Source organism: Lissotriton vulgaris, chromosome 8 (genome assembly GCF_964263255.1).
Source record: "Lissotriton vulgaris chromosome 8, aLisVul1.2, whole genome shotgun sequence".
NCBI classification, from domain to species: domain Eukaryota; kingdom Metazoa; phylum Chordata; class Amphibia; order Caudata; family Salamandridae; genus Lissotriton; species Lissotriton vulgaris.
Window position 1 is genome coordinate 357,496,041 of NC_141696.1, and position 19,389 is coordinate 357,515,429.

The 19,389-nt window shown below is 48.3% G+C and overlaps 1 protein-coding gene across 2 annotated transcripts in view; it reads right to left on the reverse strand.

The window, feature by feature from the left end:
• The window catches only part of DDX3X (DEAD-box helicase 3 X-linked), a 414,092-nt gene that overhangs the window by 11,096 nt on the left and 383,607 nt on the right, over positions 1 to 19,389 (reverse strand). For both annotated transcript variants that reach the window (XM_086934122.1, XM_086934121.1), the window contains one exon: positions 14,033 to 14,192. In XM_086934122.1, the coding sequence (XP_086790248.1) occupies positions 14,033 to 14,192 (160 nt within the window). The remainder of the gene's footprint in view (positions 1 to 14,032; positions 14,193 to 19,389) is intronic.

Genomic DNA, 19,389 nt, shown 5'->3' on the forward strand with positions numbered 1-19,389 from the left:
TAGCAGCACGTCCGCGACCATGTTCCACAGAGTGGGTGTAATGGCCCAAGAGGCACGCGGTGTTGACTGACCGCAACCCCAAACTAAGTGAGAACATCTTTTTATCATACTGTTCGTACCTCCTGGATTCCCGATCGGGCGGTGGCGCATGGCCACGTTCCCATCTACAGGCGGACCTGTAGTGGGCTTGGACCAAGTGCCCAGAATAACATCTGACAAGGCCTCATTAAACGGCAGCAGAGGCTCAGCCAAGCTTGCCTGGGGTTTAAGGACCTCAGTGAGGTTAGACCTCATGACTGCGATGGGGAGCACAAGGCCCAAGGCCCTGGCAGCCCACGTCAGCACCACACTATAGGCAGCCACCTCCTCTGTAGCCGCGGTAGGAGGGGAGACAAAACCAGTGTCTGGCAAAGTTTCCAGACCACTGCCCCCCCCCCCCCCACCCCCCCCAGCTCACCTGCCCAGTCCGGAGAAGACTAGCACTTACGTGCCAGAGGGTCCTCGGACCCCTCCCAATCCCCATCGCCACCCATCTCCTGATATTTGGGTTCAAAGGATGGGGCCGGGTCGTAGAAGTAGAAATCTCCTAGCGTCTAATACAGCGCCGGACCCGAATCGAGGCTAGGACAGGAGACGGCGACACCCTGGGCGCCGGGCACGGAAAGGTCTACCGGCGACGACCTGAATCCGGCAGGGCCCTGCGGCGTCTGGACCGAAGTCGCTGAACCACCCGGCCTGCTTGGGGACCCAGTCTGGACCGCTTGGCCCGAAGGCGCTGCAGAACCCGAAAGAGGAGTGAGCGACTTCATGGCCCCAATCTCCCCCCAGCGTCACGTTCTGCCCAGGGACCGGAGGGTATGGAGCAGGCCGCGGGGGCGTTTGCGTTAAGGGGAGGGGTTTAGAGAAATCAGGTCATCAGTGCTGCGGCAGATTGCTCCCTCCTGGCGGCTCATGGCTCCGCCTCACGTCGTTAAAACCTGACGCCCGACAGAGGGTTGCCAATTTGCCATTCTCTAGCGATACTCTGTTCGGGAAACATGCGGATGACGAAATGGCCCGCATGAAGGCTGAGACGCTCACGGCTGTGGGCCTGGAGAAGCCCAAAGAGACAAATACGTCCTACCGACCGTTCCAGAGGCGGTTCGGCGGAGAGGGCAGAGGGCATGGCCAACCTTCGGGACAGCAACAACAGCAGTTCCGAAGGCCGTTCCAGAAGCGCCAGAAGGGCAGAGTAGGCCAACAGTCGGCAACAGCGACCAAAGGCCCGGCCGGGTCTAGGCCCTGAGCGCTTACTTACCCTGCATCCGTTACCCACTATGGGGGGGGGGGGGAAGCGTTCAATTTTTTCTGGCAGAGTGGAGAAAAATTACTCAGGACAAGTGGGTGCTGAATATTGTTTGCAATGGATACAGTCTTCGGTTCACCAGCCCTCCTCCAGCTATTCCCCCGGTCAGCTCGCAGTTTCAACTGCGCGAGCTTCAGGCGGAGGCGGATATCCTGTTAAGGAAAAGGGCGATAGAAGACGTTCCTCTGTCTCAGAGAGGAAGAGGTCTGTACTCCCGGTACTTCCTTGTTCGCAAGAAGGACAAGAACGAGTTCAGGCCCATTCTAGACTTAAGGCAGGCAAACATGTGGATTCGCAGAGAAATGTTTTGCATGCTGTCTTTGCATCTGATTTATCCTCAGTTGCAACAGGGAGACTGGCTGTGTGCTATAGAGCTACAGGATGCGTACTTCCATGTGCCCATTGCATACAAACACAGGAAGTTCCTGCGATTCCAAGTTGGCGCCAATCATTATCAATACACAGTATTCCCTTTCGGACTGAAGTCTGCGCCGAGAACATTCTCGAAATGCATGGCGGTGGTAGCAGCACACCTGAGAAAGAACAAGGTGTTAGTCTACCCGTACCTGGACGATTGGTTGATCAAGGCCTCCTTCTCGGAAGCTCGAGCACACTTCCAGAAGACGTGCGTTCTCTTGAACAAGCTGGGGTTGCACATCAACATGGCCAAGTCTGTCCCGACTCCAGTCCAATACAGTACTTGGGAGCCTCCATCAATACACTGTCAGCAAGCATGTCTCCTTCGGAAGGCTCAGGATCTTTTGACCACTCCATCTACAACAGTGAGGACTGGGTCTTCTCTACTGGGATCGATGGCCTCTTGTACCTTCCTAACGCCACACGCACGACTGCACATAAAACCGTTGCAAGAGTGCTTGGAGGACCAGTGGGATCAGAGGAAAGTATCTTGGGACGACAAGATACGACTGTCTCTACATGCTCTTCAGTCTCTGAAGTGGTGGTGTTCGGCGGAGAATCTCCTCAGAGGGGTTCCCTTTCACAAGGACATTCCCAGGCAGACCGTCGTGACGGATGCTTCCCTCCACTGCTGGGGTGCGCACTACGTGGTCCCCGATGGAATCCACGCATCACATCAATTTCCTGGAACTCATAGCTGTTCACTTGGCACTGAAGGCCTTTCATCCGTCCTTCCAGACCAACTCTCTGCTTGTACAGACTGACAATACGACCACGATGTATTACCTCAACAAGCAGGGGGGGTTCGAGATCACGCACTGTCGCAGGAGGCGCAGGCGATCTGGCACTGGCTTCTGGTCAGAGGACTGACTATAACGGCTACCCATCTGCCAGGTGTGCACAATGTTCAAGCGGACGCACTGAGCAGACTGACCCATTCCTGGTTTTCCTGGAACAAACGACTAAGTACTAGGAGAAGTCTTCGCAAGGTGGGGGACTCCAGACGTAGATCTGTTCGCCGCCGCCGAAAACCGCAAATGCCGAGACTTCGCCTCCAGGTACTACCAGCAGGGGACGCTGGGGAATGCGCTATGGATCGACTGGTCGAACAGCTTTCTGTACGCTTTTCCACCCATTCCCCTGATTCCGGCGGTACTCATCAAGTTGGCCCGGTCCAGGGCGAGGATGATAGTCATTGCCCCGGAATGGCCCAGGCAGTGGTGGTTCACGGACCTGCTTCACCTGTCTCTCCTTCCTCACATACGACTGCCGTGCAGGCCGGACCTTCTCACGAAGTTCGGGGAACAGATGTTGCACCCCAACCTCTCGTCTTTGAGTTTGGCGGCATGGCTCCTGAGATAGTGCAATATGGCCATTTGAATCTACCTGAAGATTGCATGGACATACTGAAGGAGTCTAAGGCCTTCCACTCGGACTTCCTATGCTTACAAGTGGAAGAGGTTCTGTATCTGGTGCAAGTCCAAGAACTATGACCAGACGACGTGCAGGGAGGATGTCATCCTTCCGTACCTTCTACATTTGGCGCAGTCTGGACTTAATGTTCACTCCATTAAGGTTCATCTTGCTGCATTGACTGCCTACAGGAAATGCCCTTCACAGACTTCCTTCTTCCAGATCCCTGTGATCAAAGACTTTCTGGAAGGCTTGAAGAAGGTATTCCTCCTGTCAGGCTCCCTTCGCCTTCATGGGAATTGAATGTGGTGCTGTCCAGATTGATGAAGGAGCCTTTTGAACCTATTCATAAAACTTCGTTGCAGCACCTGTCCTGGAAGGCGGCGTTCCGCGTGGCCATTACATCGGCCCGCAGGGTGAGTGAAATTCAGGCGTTGTGTTGCCAAGAACCTTATACTGTATTTCATGCTGCTAAGGTGGTTATGCGTACTCACCCTAAATTTCTTCCCAAGGTTATTTCTTATTTTCATGTCAACCAGACCATAACTTTGCCTACGTTTTTTCAGAATCCTTCATCTCCAGCGGAAAGGTCTCTACATTCCCTGGATGTTAGGAGGGTGTTAAAATTTTATTTGGATAAAACCAAAGATATTCGTAGGTCTGACCAATTGTTGATCAATTATGGATCAGTCAGGACGGGTCTTGCTACCTCTAAGCAGTCCATTTCTAGGTGGATTGTGTCCTGCATACAATTGTTTTACCAAAAAGCTAATAAGACCTAAGGAGGTAAGCCTAAGGTTCATTCCACCAGGGGCAAAGCTGCCACGACAGCCTTGCTCCGTAACGTGCCGATTGAAGAAATCTGCAAGGCAGCCACTTGGAAGTCGGTTCATACCTTTGCTAAGCATCACTGTCTGGACCCTGATGCCAGGACAGACGCTCAGGTTGGACAGGCTTAGCTGCGAAATCTGTTCGCACAGTAGTGGTGTTAATTTTCTTCTCTCCACCGCCGCTTGGTGTGGGGATGGGCTTGCCATTCTATTCACTACATGACTATACACAGATCCCCTACTACAGAAGGAGCAGTTTGTCCTGTAACTCCAGTTCTGCAGTAGGGCTATCTCTGTTATAGTCATAAGCGCCCTCCCGTCTCCCCGGTGGAGAAAGTTATTCATGTAAGGAATGCTACAGGTCTGGCGTGTTCGGGGGAGGAGCCAGCTATCTTGTGATCCTACGAAGACTCTTCCAGGACAACAATGTGCAATCATCCGGACCCAACACTAGGCAGCCCACATGCCTTGAACATTAAGATTTAGGAGAAACATCAGCAAATATTACTACGAATAACACTCTAAAAGTAGGGGAAATGGTAAGATACTCCAGGCTATGCATAAACTAATACAATTACATCAAAGATAAGAGATTAAGATTTAGGAAAAACATCAGCAAAGGCAGGAGAAAATAAGTTTTTTTTATTTTTACACAGGTAATTAAAGACCTCACCTGTGATAGGGATGAACTGGCAAGCCTTCAGATGCTAATTATGGCTACTAGATGGAGCCCAAGGTTAGAACAAGAATGCTATCTCGCTATCACAAATGCCTTCATGTAGCTTAACAGAGTAGTTTGTCATATTTATGGGCAGGGAGCAAGCAGAGGCTATGCGCTTTGCTTTGGAATTGTTCATCTAGCAGGTGTGTAAAACAGGTCCAGAAGATGGCGATGCTGCATCATTTTTATGTTCTTTATTTCCTTTTTCAACAATGTGCAATGCTTTCGAAGCGATGGGGTCCAGCGTTACTTGGATGTTTAATTCACAGATGAATTTACAAAGGCTGAGACTCTCAATTGGCAGACCAGCTGTGCACAGTGTATTAGATTAATCCAAGCGATGCAGACAACTAATGTTGCCCAATGTAGCTCCAACGTACTGTACTATGTAAAGAATTCAGTTTATTTTGAAGCGTTCAATTAGTTACGTGTAATGTACATTGCAGGTAGGTGAGCTGCAGATTTGTAGTCCTCTTTCAACCTCGTCTTAAACCAAAATTAGGCTGAGACGAGTCCATCAGGGCTATTCGGGAAGTTGTTGACTGAGTTGCACCATGTTGGAATGCTGATTGAGACTGCAGTATCCAGCGCAAGGGATCGCATCTCGTGCAGTCTGTATGGTGCGGAGGTCGTGGGGTGACACCGGCAACCCATGAGGTTGATCCAGGGCTAGCGCCTCGAACCTCAGCCTGCTGGCAGTCTGGGGGGCAGGGATGCCTTAAATCCAGACTTGATCCACAGTTCAGTCGGGTCCAAGGAGATGCTTGACGGGCACAGCATTACTGGAAATATGGCCCCATGAGTCTGCCCCGGGTAATGCCACGTAACAAGCAGGCTCGAGCGCAATGCTATGTAAGAGGAAGTCACTGAGCAAAACCTGCGTGGGGGCCTCTGCGACCTCACCACCAAGCCACGGGAGGCTTCGAAAAACTTCTTGGGACTAAGGCTGTTTTTGGGAGTTGTCTTAGTCAGAGCAAGTCTTTAGGTAAGGATTCTGGGCAAAATCTTTCCTTACCGTGGATATGGCTGGGATCGTTGCCACATCCACTGCAGAGTCTATAATCGCTGCAGAGATCCGTTCTCCCTCTTGCAGTATCTTCAGATTTCGAAGGCTCCGGAAGCATATCGATGTACGGTGAGATATCAGACCACATCTGTCAGTTGTACCGACCCAGAATGGCTAAAAAATTGGCAGCATGGGCCGTGGTTGCTGCAATCGTAGAGACTTGTTTCCCAATAGAGTCCAGACGCCTGCCATCTCTATCATGTGGGCTGTGATCGGGGATGATTGATTTCTTGCCCGTTTTTGGACAGCTTGCGCGATCACAAAATCTGCCTTTGGGTGTCCTATAACGCAAGTTGGAGATTTGTCAGGCACTTGATATTTGTCTAGTCGTGGCAAGACTGGAAGAATAGATGCAGGGTTCGACATCACCTTTAGTCCATCTTTCCATATGAATTCTATAATTGGAATCTTCTGCACCAGTTTCCTTGGCTGGTCATTAAAGTCAGAGGAAATATTCCTCTTTTTTAGTTTCCATAGTAATAAGGAAACGTTGGGTTGCTCTCCATAAGAAGGTGAAAATCTCCAATGTCCACTGGAGGTGAATCAGCTGGAAGCGAAGGAGAAGGTGAATTTGATATACATCCCACTCTGACAAAGACCTGTCATCTACTTCACCTTCCTCTCCATCTTCTGATAAATGCTTCCGCAGGATAATGGAAAATCACTGGCGAAAGAGGTCTTGGAGACCTGAATTTTGATGTGGACGCCTGCGCCTCAGGTGTAGGAGGCACGGAGTTCTTTGATTCATATGGCGGGAAACCACAGTAATAATCGTCCAGCATATGTTGAAGATTGGTTAGGAAAATGCTACTAACCAGTATGCATCTGTTCTTGGCATATAGGGCTGCTGACATTCATATCGGTGCATAGATCTGCGCCTAGTGTTGGGTCCGGATGTTGCGCCTTGTCGTCCTGGAAGAGTGTTCGAAGTATCACGAGATAGGAGACTTTTCCCCTGGACTACAGTGCGCATCTACTCCGAAAAGCCTGAGCTTACCACAAGATTCACAAGGCCTGAATAATGATTTCTTAGAGGAAGACATCCTAAAACCAAGAAATCCTGAATAAAACTGAGAAGAACTGAGCAGAGCTCAGGGAGACTCCCTTCACACGACGTGCGGTAGAAAATCTGAGAGCCTGAGCCTCTGAGGAGAACTTTTTGGTGGGTGATGTCGCCTGACTGGCTGCAGTTTGGGCTATGTATAATGATTAGGATAGTCATGCATGTGACATTTTTTTCTTGGGCTACTTTACTTTCTGGTTTCTTGTTACAAAGGTTTTTTGGTTGTTATGGCATATTTATTGCTTTTTCATATACCGTGGGACTCCGACGGGGAATGATTAATGCATTTGAATCTATGAAAGACACCCCAATACTGGAGAAGCTGGGGTCGGCCTGAGCCGGGCGGTGGCGTTGGGCCACGTTCTTATCTAAGGGAAGGCCAGTAGAGGGCTAGTACCAGGTGCCCACTACAACGCCAGTGAGGGTTTTGTTAAATAGCAGGAGAGGCTCCGAGGAGCTTGCCTGCGGTTTGAGCACTTCAGTGAGGTTAGTTCTCACAGCCGCGACAGGGAGCTCAAGAGCCAAGGCCTTGGATGCCCTACTTAACACCAAGCTGTAAGCAGCTCCTCTTTTCCGTAGCCACGGGAGGAGGGGGGACAAATCCAGTGTCGGGCGAAGACCACTGGCCTCTCCCAGGTCGACTGCCCAGTCCTGGCTTAACTGGCACTGCAGTGCCAGAGGGTCCTCATACCCCTCCCAGTCTCCCTCGTCATCCATCTCCTGATAGTCAGGAATAAATGATGGAGCCGGGTCGTCAGTGAAGAACTCACCGATCGGCATCGAAGATGGCGCCGGTCCGACGCCAGATCAGGACCGAGGGAGACACCCTTGGTGACTGCGCCAGCAGAGGGATCGTAAGGTCTACCGGCGTCGTCACGGATCAAGGCCTGGATCCTGAGGAGCCCTGCGGCATCGGGACCAGAGTCGTAGACTGCGCTGAAGCACCCGACGGCGCAGGAGCCGCCGGCCTGCTTGGGCTCCCAGATTTATTTATTTTCGATATTTTTATTGCGCATACAAATACCCGAAGGTGTCTCGGCGCATGTGGAGGCCAGAAGGACTGGACAGCAAGCTTACTGGTTGAACCACCATGTCTTTAGGAGCCTACGAAAGCTCATCAGATTGGGGGCAGTTTTAATCGTGAGTGGCAAAAGGTTCCAAAGCTTCGGCGCAGCAACCAGGAAACGTCTGTCTCCCCAGGTTGCTGTTCTCGTGCGAGGTACCGGCAGGAGACAGGTTTTGGCAGATCTCAGCTGCCTTTTAGGGGTGTACAGCTGAAAGGCTTCAGTCAAACTTGGGTCCAACGCCATGCACTGCCTTATAGGCAATGCAGAGGGCCTTGAATTTAATGCTGCCCTTTACTCTTAGCCAATGCAGATGACGAATGGCGGGAGTAGTAGGCTGGCGGCGAGGGATGTCAAGTAGGATTCTAGCAGCCGCGTTCTGTATGGACTGCAACTTAGATAAAACGAGTTTCTGAGAGTTGAGAAAGAGGGCATTCCCGTAGTCGATTTTAGAAAACACTAGGGTAGAGACCAGGGTCTTCCCAGCTGAGGTAGGGAGGTAAGGCAGCAATTTCCTAATTTTCTTTAAAATAAAGAACGCAGATGACACAACCTTGTTAACGTGAAGGTTAAATGACAGCTTGCTGTCAAAAATAACTCCCAGGTTTCTAGCCTTTTCAACTGGGACAGGTGGAGAGCCCAGCTGGTTGGGCCACCAGATGGAGGACCATTCCGGGGAGAGTTTACCGAAGGTCATGACCTCGGTTTTGTCAGAGTTAAGCCTCAGACAGTTGGAGGACATCCAGGTACTGACAGCGAGCATGGCCCTTTGGAAATTAGCTGCCACCACTGGGCCGTCCTTATGGATCGCCAGAACCAGTTGGGTGTCGTCTGCGATGTAAGTCGCAACCCATGGGCCTTTATTACCCTCACTAAGTCCGCTACATAGATATTAAATAGCATAGGACTTAGCGAGGAACCCTGTGGGACTCCACATGGGAGTGCAGAGACAGGAGAGTAGAAATTACCCAACTTCACTGTCTGGGTACGGTTGGCCAGAAAGGATGAAATGAGATCTCTAGCCATGCGGTTTATCCCCAGGGCTGTGACACTGTCGACCAGAATAGCATGGTCGACCGTGTCAAAGGCTGCGGACAGGTCCAAAAGGACGGCCACACCTCCCTGGTCCATAATGGCTCTGATCTCATCTGAGGCCTTTAATAAAGCGGTCTCGGTTCCATGCCCTTTTCTGAAGCCAAACTGAGTTTCGTCGAGAAGTTGGTGAGTATCGACGAACTCAGAGTTGTTTATTCATCAGAGCATCGCATATTTTGGCGGGAAAGGGGAGACACGCAATAGGTCTATAGCTGGCCAGAGCTGAAGGATCGAGGGAGGGTTTTTTCAGAAGAGGTTTAATCACTGCCTTCTTCCACGGGGCTGGGTAGTGACCAGTTTGAAATGCGGTATTACAAATTTCCATAAGTGGGCGAGAGATCACCTCACTTAGAGCCATCACTGAGGGGGGACAGGGGTCCAAGGGGGAGCCAGACTTTATAGTAGAAACGAGTCTGCTAATTTGATCTTGCGTGATGGGGGCAAAGGGAGAGGGGATCATGGTCAGTGACTAATTCTTCCCCACTGCAAACTCTGGATCTTGTGCCTACATCCCCTGCAAAGGATGAGTAGATATCTGCCACCTTAGTGATGAAATAGCTGGACAGAGCGTTGCAGAGAGACAGAGGAGAGGGTTCAGCTCCGGGACCCGAGGAGGGGGTGGACAGAGTGGTGACCACTGAGAACAGTTCTCTGGCAGAGTTCCTGGCATTCTCTATTTGAGCCGAGAAAAAGGTGGTTTTTCGGACAGTGATAGCCTTTTTGTATATTGTCAGGGCATCTTTGTAGGATTGCTTGGCTATGGGGCAGTAAGATTTCCTCCAACGCCTTTCTAAGTTCCTACAGTATTGTCGGTGGAGCCTGAGCTCTTCGGTGTACCAAACCGCCGACGGAGATATTCTGTTGGGTCGCATAAGCTTCTCCGGGGCCACCTGATCAGCAGCGTTCCGAATCCAGTCTTGGAAATCGGAGGCTGAGGGAGCAGGGTTGGCTCCTCCCATGGGGGAGGACAGTGTCAGGATGTCTACCATCTGAGGGATATCTGCATTCTTCCAGGCACGGGTCCCTATCCTAGTTCGTGGCCTGGAGGGGGGAGGGTTAACAGGCAGAGTATGTATACCAAAGATAATGGCCCTGTGATCTGACCACGTGAGAGGAATAATATCTAATACAGAGGTATCTGGGTTGTTGGTAAACAAGCCATCTAGTGTGTGTCCCGCCTGGTGAGTAGTTCCTTTTACCAGTTGTTGAAGTCCTAAGGTTAGGAGATCAGCAGTGAGTTGAGTGGTGTCATGATTACCCTGTTCTTCCAAAGGGAAGTTAAAGTCTCCCAGTATCATGTATTCCATCGAGGTTAAGATGGTCATTAAGATCAGAGAGTGTAGCAAGAAAGGAGTTTCGAGGCCCAGGAGGTCGATATAGCAAAATTCCTTTGAGGGCTTGTTTGCAATTAATATTAATAGCAAAAGTGGCTGCTTCACAATTGGTGGATTGTATGGGATCAGGAGTAGTGCGATACTGATTCTTATAAATAATAGTGAGTCCTCCACCTCTTCCTATATGTCATGCCTAGCAACACTGTAGCCCTCAGGGGTTGCGTGGCAGAAGTCCGGTCCTGAGCCAGCATCTCCCCAGGTTTCTGTGGCAAAAAGGAAGTCAAGATCATGAGCGATAATGAACTCGCTAATCTGTAAACTGTGGCATGGAAGGGAGCGCGTGTTAATAAGCGCTGCTCGACAGCCATAAAAAAAGAGTGATATGCGATTCATGAGACCATATATTACTGCGGGCATCTGAGGCGGAGGCGCCTGGCAAACAAGGTTGCGGGAGTTGGTATTGGCACCCCGGACAGGGGGAAGGGGTAGCGCACACTGCAGTAGAGAGAGGCAAGATGATAAAGTGTTGGCGAGAGTAGCCAGGGTTCAGCTGTCTTAATTGCTGGGGGGAATAGCGCAATAAAGGGCCAGGGGTTATGGCCCTGGGCCGTGTCCGGTCGCTGACGGGCTTGGCTTAGGCGTGGCTTCGGCGCGCGCCCGCTGCGCCGTCTGGTCATGGTACCAATTATATAGGGTGTGAGGAGGGTGGGAGGCCGGCGCGACTAGAGCGCAGCCCCAGCCACACCAAAGATGGCGCCCAACGTCGCCTACACCAGGTAAATAAACTGCTGGGCGAGGCAGGGAAAAAGAAGCAGTAGCGTGTGGAGGGGTGTCAGTGTGCCTCAGTAAAATTCCCCTTAAAATAAGTAATTTAGAGCCCCCAACAGAAAATAATGATACAATTTAAAATGTCCTTAAAAACGATTTACACAGCGTAATAGCGTAATATTGCCAGCAGAGTTGTGGAATCGGTCCGACTAGCTCGCAGCCCTAGTACTCTCACTAGGGAGAGCTCTGAATGGTTGAACCTGCGGGGCCCGAAGGCGCCTCAGCGTTTTTTGACGGAGGGAAGCGCGACCTCATGGCTGTGAGGAAAGCGTTGATCTCCTCCGGCATCACGTGCAGCCCAGGGACCGGCGGGTATGGAGCTGGCAATGTCGTCGGGGGAGGGGGGTTGGGTTCGGACGAGCGATGTCGCTCCTTCGACCTTCTTAGAGTGCCTCGACTTACCCGAGGACTTTGAGCCTGCAGAGTGGTGATGACTCGTTGAGTGGCAATGACTGTGGCCCCGCGACCGGTCCCTCAACGACCTCCTGGACCTCGAGTGGCGCGGGCCGACTGCCGGAGCTCGAGACGATTACGGAACCTATTTAGGAGCTGAGCAAACTATGTTGTCGCTCGGAGGGAATGGTTTAGATGAATAAGAGTCCGATTCAGGTATATCTGGGAAATTAGTATAATCCTCCCACGTGTCGGGTGGTGGGTTATAGTCGTCATATCTTATCATTCTCTTCATCCTCTTGTGGTGCAGGCGAAGGAAGCTGTGGAGAAAGTGCTGGAGAAAGTGCTATAGTTGGAAGATTGAGGGGGGAGAGGAGGGTCTGAAAGGTGAGGTTGCTATGTCTTTCTTCTCAAAATGGTATCTTAGGTGCCTCTGAGGTGTCTAATTTACTCTTTTTCGGTGGTATTGTGATGACATGGCCTGTAACAGGGTCAATGTGTAAAGTTTTTTGTTTCTGATCCGAGGGATTTGGTTAAAACAGTTCCTTAGAGGCATTGTCTATTTTTGGCACCGACAACTTTAGTTCCGAGTGGTGCTTTGGTATATGCTCTTTAGCTCTAGGAGGGGTCTTGGTCTCCTTATGCTTTGGTGGCTCTGAAGATTTATTGACTTTTCGGTTCCAAGGGCTTGTCCTCTGTTTTGGCGCCGAAGCGGTCTGCATCAAAGCAGTCTTTGGTGTCGATAGAACCAGGTGTGGCACTCTGGTTTAGACTTGTTTCAGTGCCGGAGATGGTTTTTAGTACTGGCTTGTGGCTGGCTCGATACAGAGCAGCCTGAATGCTAGTCTCTGGGCTTGGGCCCGAGGGCGGGGCATCTGAAGTATTAGCACAGTGTCGACCTGAGCCCGAAATAGTCACTGGAGCCTTATATTTTGCTTCAGATGGGGCAGGGGTTTGGATCTGGGTACTCATTATCTGTTGACCTGGAGTAATCGTTTGATCCTCAGCATCCGATTTGTCGGGGTTGGAGCCGCTTCAGTCTTCATCCTCGGGTTGTTCTTCTGGAACATCGGGGCCTGCGTCGTAGACATCGTCCAGCGCAGAGGTAGTTGATCTAGACATTACGCGACGTTGAGGCAGGCGATCACGTATGGTATTCTTCGATCTGAAGGAAGCACAGGCCTCAGTCTTTGTCCTCGTGTTGTGGAGAGAAGAAGGTTACAGACCTCGGGGAGATCAGTGTGTGGGATTTCAGCACCACAGGGCATTTTTTAAATTGATATCTTTCCATTGACTAAAGAGCCTGATGGCGCAGATAGGCCCAACGGCCAGAATCAAAAGTCTTGCTGAATTTTCCTGGATGCGCATCGAAAGGAAACGCTATCGAATTGAGGGATTGCAAACCCTGAGCGCAATTTCAATCCGAACCCGATGGCTGAAATTTTTTTTTTTTTAAAAAAAAACAATCTGGAGATTGAGTCGATGCCGATGCGCACTATCGTTTAAGGAGGAGTCCCCTACCTCATGACTACAAAAGACTTCTCCAAAATAAAAAGTGCAAACAACCGAACCCAACAGATGGAGTTCTATGCACAAGTATACGATCTACAGCTCATAAGTCTCAAACAAATAGATCGGAAAGACTGATTAAGAGAAAGACCGAAAAAGTCACAAGTCAAAAGCAGGAACCTACAAGACTAAGAGGGGTGTGGATTAAAGATTACCAGCCTTGCAATCCGGTACACAGCTGTTAAATTGTACCTGCTGACTGGTATGGAGCACAGCTTCAGACACCAGCACTTTCTTTCACAAATCAAAACCTGTGTGCAAGTGTAGCTGCTTAATAAACAGCTCTTGCAAAGCTGGCAGAAAACATTGCTTCCAAATGTGTCAACTCGTTTTAACTGAGTCAAGGGGAATTGTAAGAAAGGCGTTTAGGTTGACTACTGGTGAGGGACACCTGGCCCTCCAGCCTTTTAGGCGTTCGAGACTGAGGAATCAGAGTTGCATGGAGAAAAGTTAAAACTGAAATTTGAGCTTCACGCGTGGGACAGGGTCAATGTCCTGCCAAGCTTGAGAAACAAAATTAAATGGTTAGACTGTATGTGGCCTACAGTGTAACTATCCTAATAAAAGTATTATAAAGATTGCTGATTAACAATGTTGTACCAAGGATTCCCAAAACCAGTTATGAAAGATACAATGCTGGAGAAAACAGCCTTCTCCCTAAAATAAAGCAGTACTTTGTGACCATTACAGTCATTGTCATTCTGAATCAGTTTCTCTCAGAACAAGTCTGGATCGCACATCCTTGCTACCTTGAGTTAAGAACCTAAATTGATCAAAACAGTAATACTGCAGAGGAACCAATGACTGTTGCAAAACCACTTAAAAAGTGGTCATAGTTGGTAAATTACTATCTTTTCTTAATGAGCTGCCAAAACAAAATGTCAAACATCTCACCTCTTTGAACGACCGCCACCTCGGCTGCTGAACTTGTGTTGCTGTTCATAAGCCATATTTTCTAACCAAGATGGAACTTCCTGCTTGGCTTCTACAAGCAGATCCAGCAAATCCTTGGTGATATTGATGTTCTTTTCATGAAAGAAGGATGTAGCGAGACCTAAAATCAATTCACATATAACTCATTAATGAATACAGTAAAGAAAACTTATTAGTCACAGCAAACTGCAACCAAGCATTTGTCAATAGGGAGTGTCAAGTAGTAAGAAAGGATAATGTTACTTATCCGGTAAGCATCTGTTCTTGGCATGTAGAGCTGTGGATTCACATGTTTTACATACTCCTGCCACCTAGTGTTGAGTCTGAATGTTTGCAAGTTGTTTTTCTTCAAAGAAGTCTTTTCTAGTCATGAAGTGGAGACCATGCCTTTCGATTGAGTGCGCTTGACCAACTCTTGTTAGATTGTTTTCCAGCAATGGAGTAAGTGTAGTATAGAGATTCTTATGCGTATAAATTTAGAATGAAGAACTGCAACAACTACAGGTACGTGGGAGGGCGAATCTGAATCTACAGCTCTACATGCCAACAGATGCTTACTGGGTAAGAACAAGTGTTACTTACCTGTAAACAGGTGGTTCTCCAGTATTGGTGTCTTTCATAGATTCACATGCTTGAATATTCCTAGTCGTCGAAGTGGGAGCCCCACGGTAAATAAAATAGCGAAAAATCCCAATAAAATATGTATATGAAAACTTCACACAAATTCCAAAACCAGAAATACTTATAAGTACCAGGTTAGAATTAACACATAGGAATACATAGGAGAAAAGAAAAAAGCGCCTATATAACATATCCATGTCATTAGGTCAGTCTAAACTACAGCCAATGAGGCGCAAGCATCCCTCTAGAACCTTCTCCTCAGAGGATCAGGCCCTCAGATTTTATAAGCACAGGAGTGACAAGAGTCTAGGAGGAGAAGCGAGCCTCAGAGGGTCTCCATTAATTTGAGACCTTCCTCCCAAATGTGATCGATGATCGGGATGGTGTGGGCTTGCCTTTGAGGAAGATCCAGTCTGTCTGCTGGACCTCTAAAGTCAGGTGAAACCTTTCGGCAGCACAGACCATCAAATTGTGAAAGCTGCTAATGTCCACTGGAGGCGAAACTCTTGGCGTTAGTGGAGTAGAAGATATTTGAGCCCTGTAGTCATGACAATCAGTGAGGACGTTGTAGTCGTCATCTAGATCTGTGTTTTGAGGGTCCTGTTCCTCCTCAGTATCCTGCTGAAGGCGTACTGGTGATCTGGGTGTTACTGTAGGTATAGAAACTTGTGTTTGTGGAGGAGTTTGCGGAGCTTGGAGAAGCAGGCCTAGATGGCGGAAACCTGCAATTATAATCATTCACCATGTGCTGCAAATTAGACACTAAAGACAGTGGTATTTGTGTCATCTGTTCCGTTATGGGTGTTTTAGAGTACTCTATGGGGAAAAGATCTGCCCCATCTTCGGTTTTCTCTTCCTCCTCCTCGTCATAGTCCTGGCACTTGATCTCAAGTTCAGAGGGGCTAGACACAGGTCGAAAAACATCGACATATGAGCCAATATTAGAGTCCTCCTACGCGGACTGAAACAATTGTTCAGGAAGAGCAGAGCCACTCTTTACAGGACTTCAATGCAGAAGAGGTACCAGTCTTTTAACCATTGAAGGAGTGACCACTGTGAAGGTGGTGGCTGTGGACAGTGGATGGTGTGAAGTTGATGAGCTAGTCAAGAAGCGGCAGAAGATGCAGAAGGAGTCTGAATTGTCAGCGCTGGGTCTGCTGATTAAGAATCCATAGCCATTGAAGGATGTGACTTCCCTATATTCTTAGTCGACGGTTTTCGCAGTCGACGAAGAGGGTAGCGTTGATGCAGATGTCAGTCGACGAGGATATCGTCTGAATTTTACTAGTTGACGAAGGTGGGACAGTTGACGAGGATGCAAACGTCGACCGAGTTGTCACCGTCGACGAAGAGGTTCCAGTCGACGATGGTGTTGCTTTCGACGACGAAGATGAACGTGTCGACGAAGATGGACGCGTCAACAGAAGCTTTTTAGTCGACGATGAGGTCTCGACAGTCGTCGACGAGATCTTAATGATAGAAGTAATGGGTCTCACCTCATGGGTCGTCGTCACGAAGTAGTCGACGTAGAAACAGCACCAACTGATTTAGTCGTCGACAGACGCGTCAACAAGCCCGTGCCCATTTCTGAAGATGATGGCCCGGCTTTGGACTGTGACGCCAGAGAACCAGGTCCCGTAAGAGTTGGTGGCAAGTCCTGTGGGGGAGACATTCTTAGAGACTTCAGCAAGTCTTTTCTTGAGGAATGGAGAGGGCATCTGCGTCTCTGACCCACGCTTCTGAGAGGCCTTGGAATGAAATGGAGACTCAACCTGAGACCACCGACTCCAATGTCTTCAACTTCTGTAGCCACAGGAGACGGGCCTCTCTGTCTAACTTTTAGCAGAAAAAGTACAGCAGTACTTACAGTTCTTGACTTCATGATCCGGGTAGAAACAGTAAATGCATTTACTGTGTGGATCTTCATGAAACAGTCAGTTTGACACAGGATGAACATAGTCTAAATAAAGATTTTCTGAGGAAGACATTTGTCAAGTAGAAATGAGCTATGAAAGTAGAAAAACTGAGCAGAGCTCAGGGAGACTCCCTTCACACGACGTGCGGAAGAAAATCTGAGGACTTGAGCTTCTGAGGAGAAGGTTCTAGAGGGTACTGCAGCCTGATTGGCTGGCATGTGGACCATTAAAATGACACTGATATGTTACTAAAGTGAATTCTTCCTTAGGCTGCTATGGGCCTATTCTGTTCTATGGTACTTTCTTAACTTTATGATATCTTTACATCTAAATTGCTCTATATGTATATATGTATGATTATATAATTTTTTCATCTATATATGCATATATTACTGCTATTTTATGTACCGTGAACCTATGAAAGACAACCCTAATACTGGAGAAGTACCAAAATCCATTCCAGGCATGTGTGCTGCAGATCTACATGCTTTGCATAGACTACAAAGCAGTATCTTTCCATAGCGGTGTACACAGTGTAGCTGCCTTGCATATGTCAGCTAGAGGAATGTAAGCTAAAAAGGCCATAGAAACCCATATTTTGCGAGTGGAATGCGCTTGAGGATATGGATAAAGTTTCTTGCTTTAGTATTGCATGTTTAAATGCATTTAACAATCCATCTAGCAATGCCAGATTTAGAGATGGGATTGCTTTTGTGAGGCGAAACAAATGCAACTAACAGTTTTGTTTTCCGCAAATCTTTTGTTTTATCTATGTAGTACAATGGAGGTACTAACATCAAGCATGTCAGGAGAGCGTTCTGCTACATAATCAGGTTGAGAAAAAAAAGACTGGTAACTCAACTGATAGGTTTATAGGAGAAGCAGAAATTACTTTGGAAAGGAATTTAGGGTTGGTGAGTAGTACTACCCGGTCCGAGTAGTTTAAAGAAAATTCTTCTTACCCAGTATGCAGCTGTTCTTGGCATTTAGAGCTGTAGAGCCACATTATATGCATAGATCGCCATCTAGTGTTGGGTCCGGATGTTTGCACTTAGTTTCTCTTTAAAGTCGTCTTACCCAGTCACGAGGTAGGGGACTCCTTTCGGTGATGGTGCGCATGGGCACCAACTCCATAGAGATAACTTTCCTGCAGAAGGGGATAATGTAGTAAGAACAATGGTTACTTACCTTTAAACAGGTGGTTCTCCAGTATTGGTGTCTTTAATAGATTCACATGCTTGAATATTCCCAGTCGTCGAAGTGGGAGTCCCACGGTAAATATCATAGCAATAAGATGCTAATAACATAAGTATGTAAAAACATAACACATAAAAATAAACAGTAGAAATGCATAGCAATACCAAGACATAATTCCTACATAGGAATACATGGTAGAGAGAAAAAACTTGCAACATATCCATGTCATTATGTTAGTCCAAACTGCAGCCAATCAGGCGCAAGCACCCCTCCAGAACCTTCTCCTCAGAGCTCAGTCCCTCAGATTTTCATAGCACAAGAGTCTATGAGGAGAAGAGAGCCTCTAAGGGGAGGTGGGTAGGTTGCATGTGAATCTATGAAAGACACCAATACTGGAGAACCACCTGTTGACAGGTAAGTAACAATTGTTCTTCTCCAGTATTGGGGTGTCTTTCATAGATTCACATGCTTGAATAGAATAGTGAGCAGTAGTAGCCGAAAAAGGCTCGAAGAAAACCATGCAACAACATGGAAGAAAACTCCATCGACTATAATAAAGTCATGCAAGTAATAACCATAAGCAAAATACCCATAATGGAGGAGGGATGAGAGGCTCACCTTAGTTAAAAAGATTGCGAAGCACTGCCTGTCCCACTGCCGTATCTGCGTCATTGATGGCATCCAGGCAATAGTGTCTTGTGAAAGTATGCCTGCTGGACCACGTGGCCGCCCTGCAGATTTGATGAAGCAGCACAACGGCAAACAGGGCAGTAGAAGAGGACATCGCCCTGGTGGAATGGACCCTCATGGAAGACTGAAGAGGCCTGCCGGCTTGCTGATGGCAGAAAGCAATTGCAGAAGAAATCAACGAGCAATAGTTGATTTGGCAACAGGACGACCCTTGCACATGCGTCCATAGGCAAAGAAAAGTTGATCAGACTTGCGAAAAGGTGCCGTCCTATTGATGTAAAATGTAGGACATCTATTAATGTCCAAGGAATGTAGGCGTCCCTCTGCCGGAGATTGAGGATTGGCAAATAAAGATTTTAAGAACACAGGTTCGTTAATGTGAAAGTCAGTAGGTACTTTAGGGAGGAAAGTAGAGTTGAGGGGAAGGACTACACAGTCCGATTTGAATTGGAGAAATGGAGGTTTAATGGTGAAAGCGTGAATATCGCTTACTCTTCGAGAGGATTTCAGAGCAAGGAGAAGGGCTACCTTCCAGGTGAGACATTTTAAGTCCGTTCTGTGGATGGGCTCGAATGGTGCTTTCATTAGTTGAGCCAGTCCGACATTAAGATGCCAAGTGGGAGGAGGACGCCAAATGGGCGGAAACTTCCGGAATAATCCCTTGAAAAACTGGCGAATTACTCTGGAGGAGCAGAGCGAGGTGGGACCATCTTCATGGTAGCGGGAAATCGCCGCCAAGAAGACTCTCCAAGTGGAATGTGACAGTCCTGATTGAGCCAGTTGCAGAAAGAACGGAAGAAGCTGATCCGGAGTGGAATTTAATTTATTTATTTTTGGAGTTTTGTATAGCGCTGGCCAGACCCGAGGGTATCGGAGCGCTTAACAATCGATCTG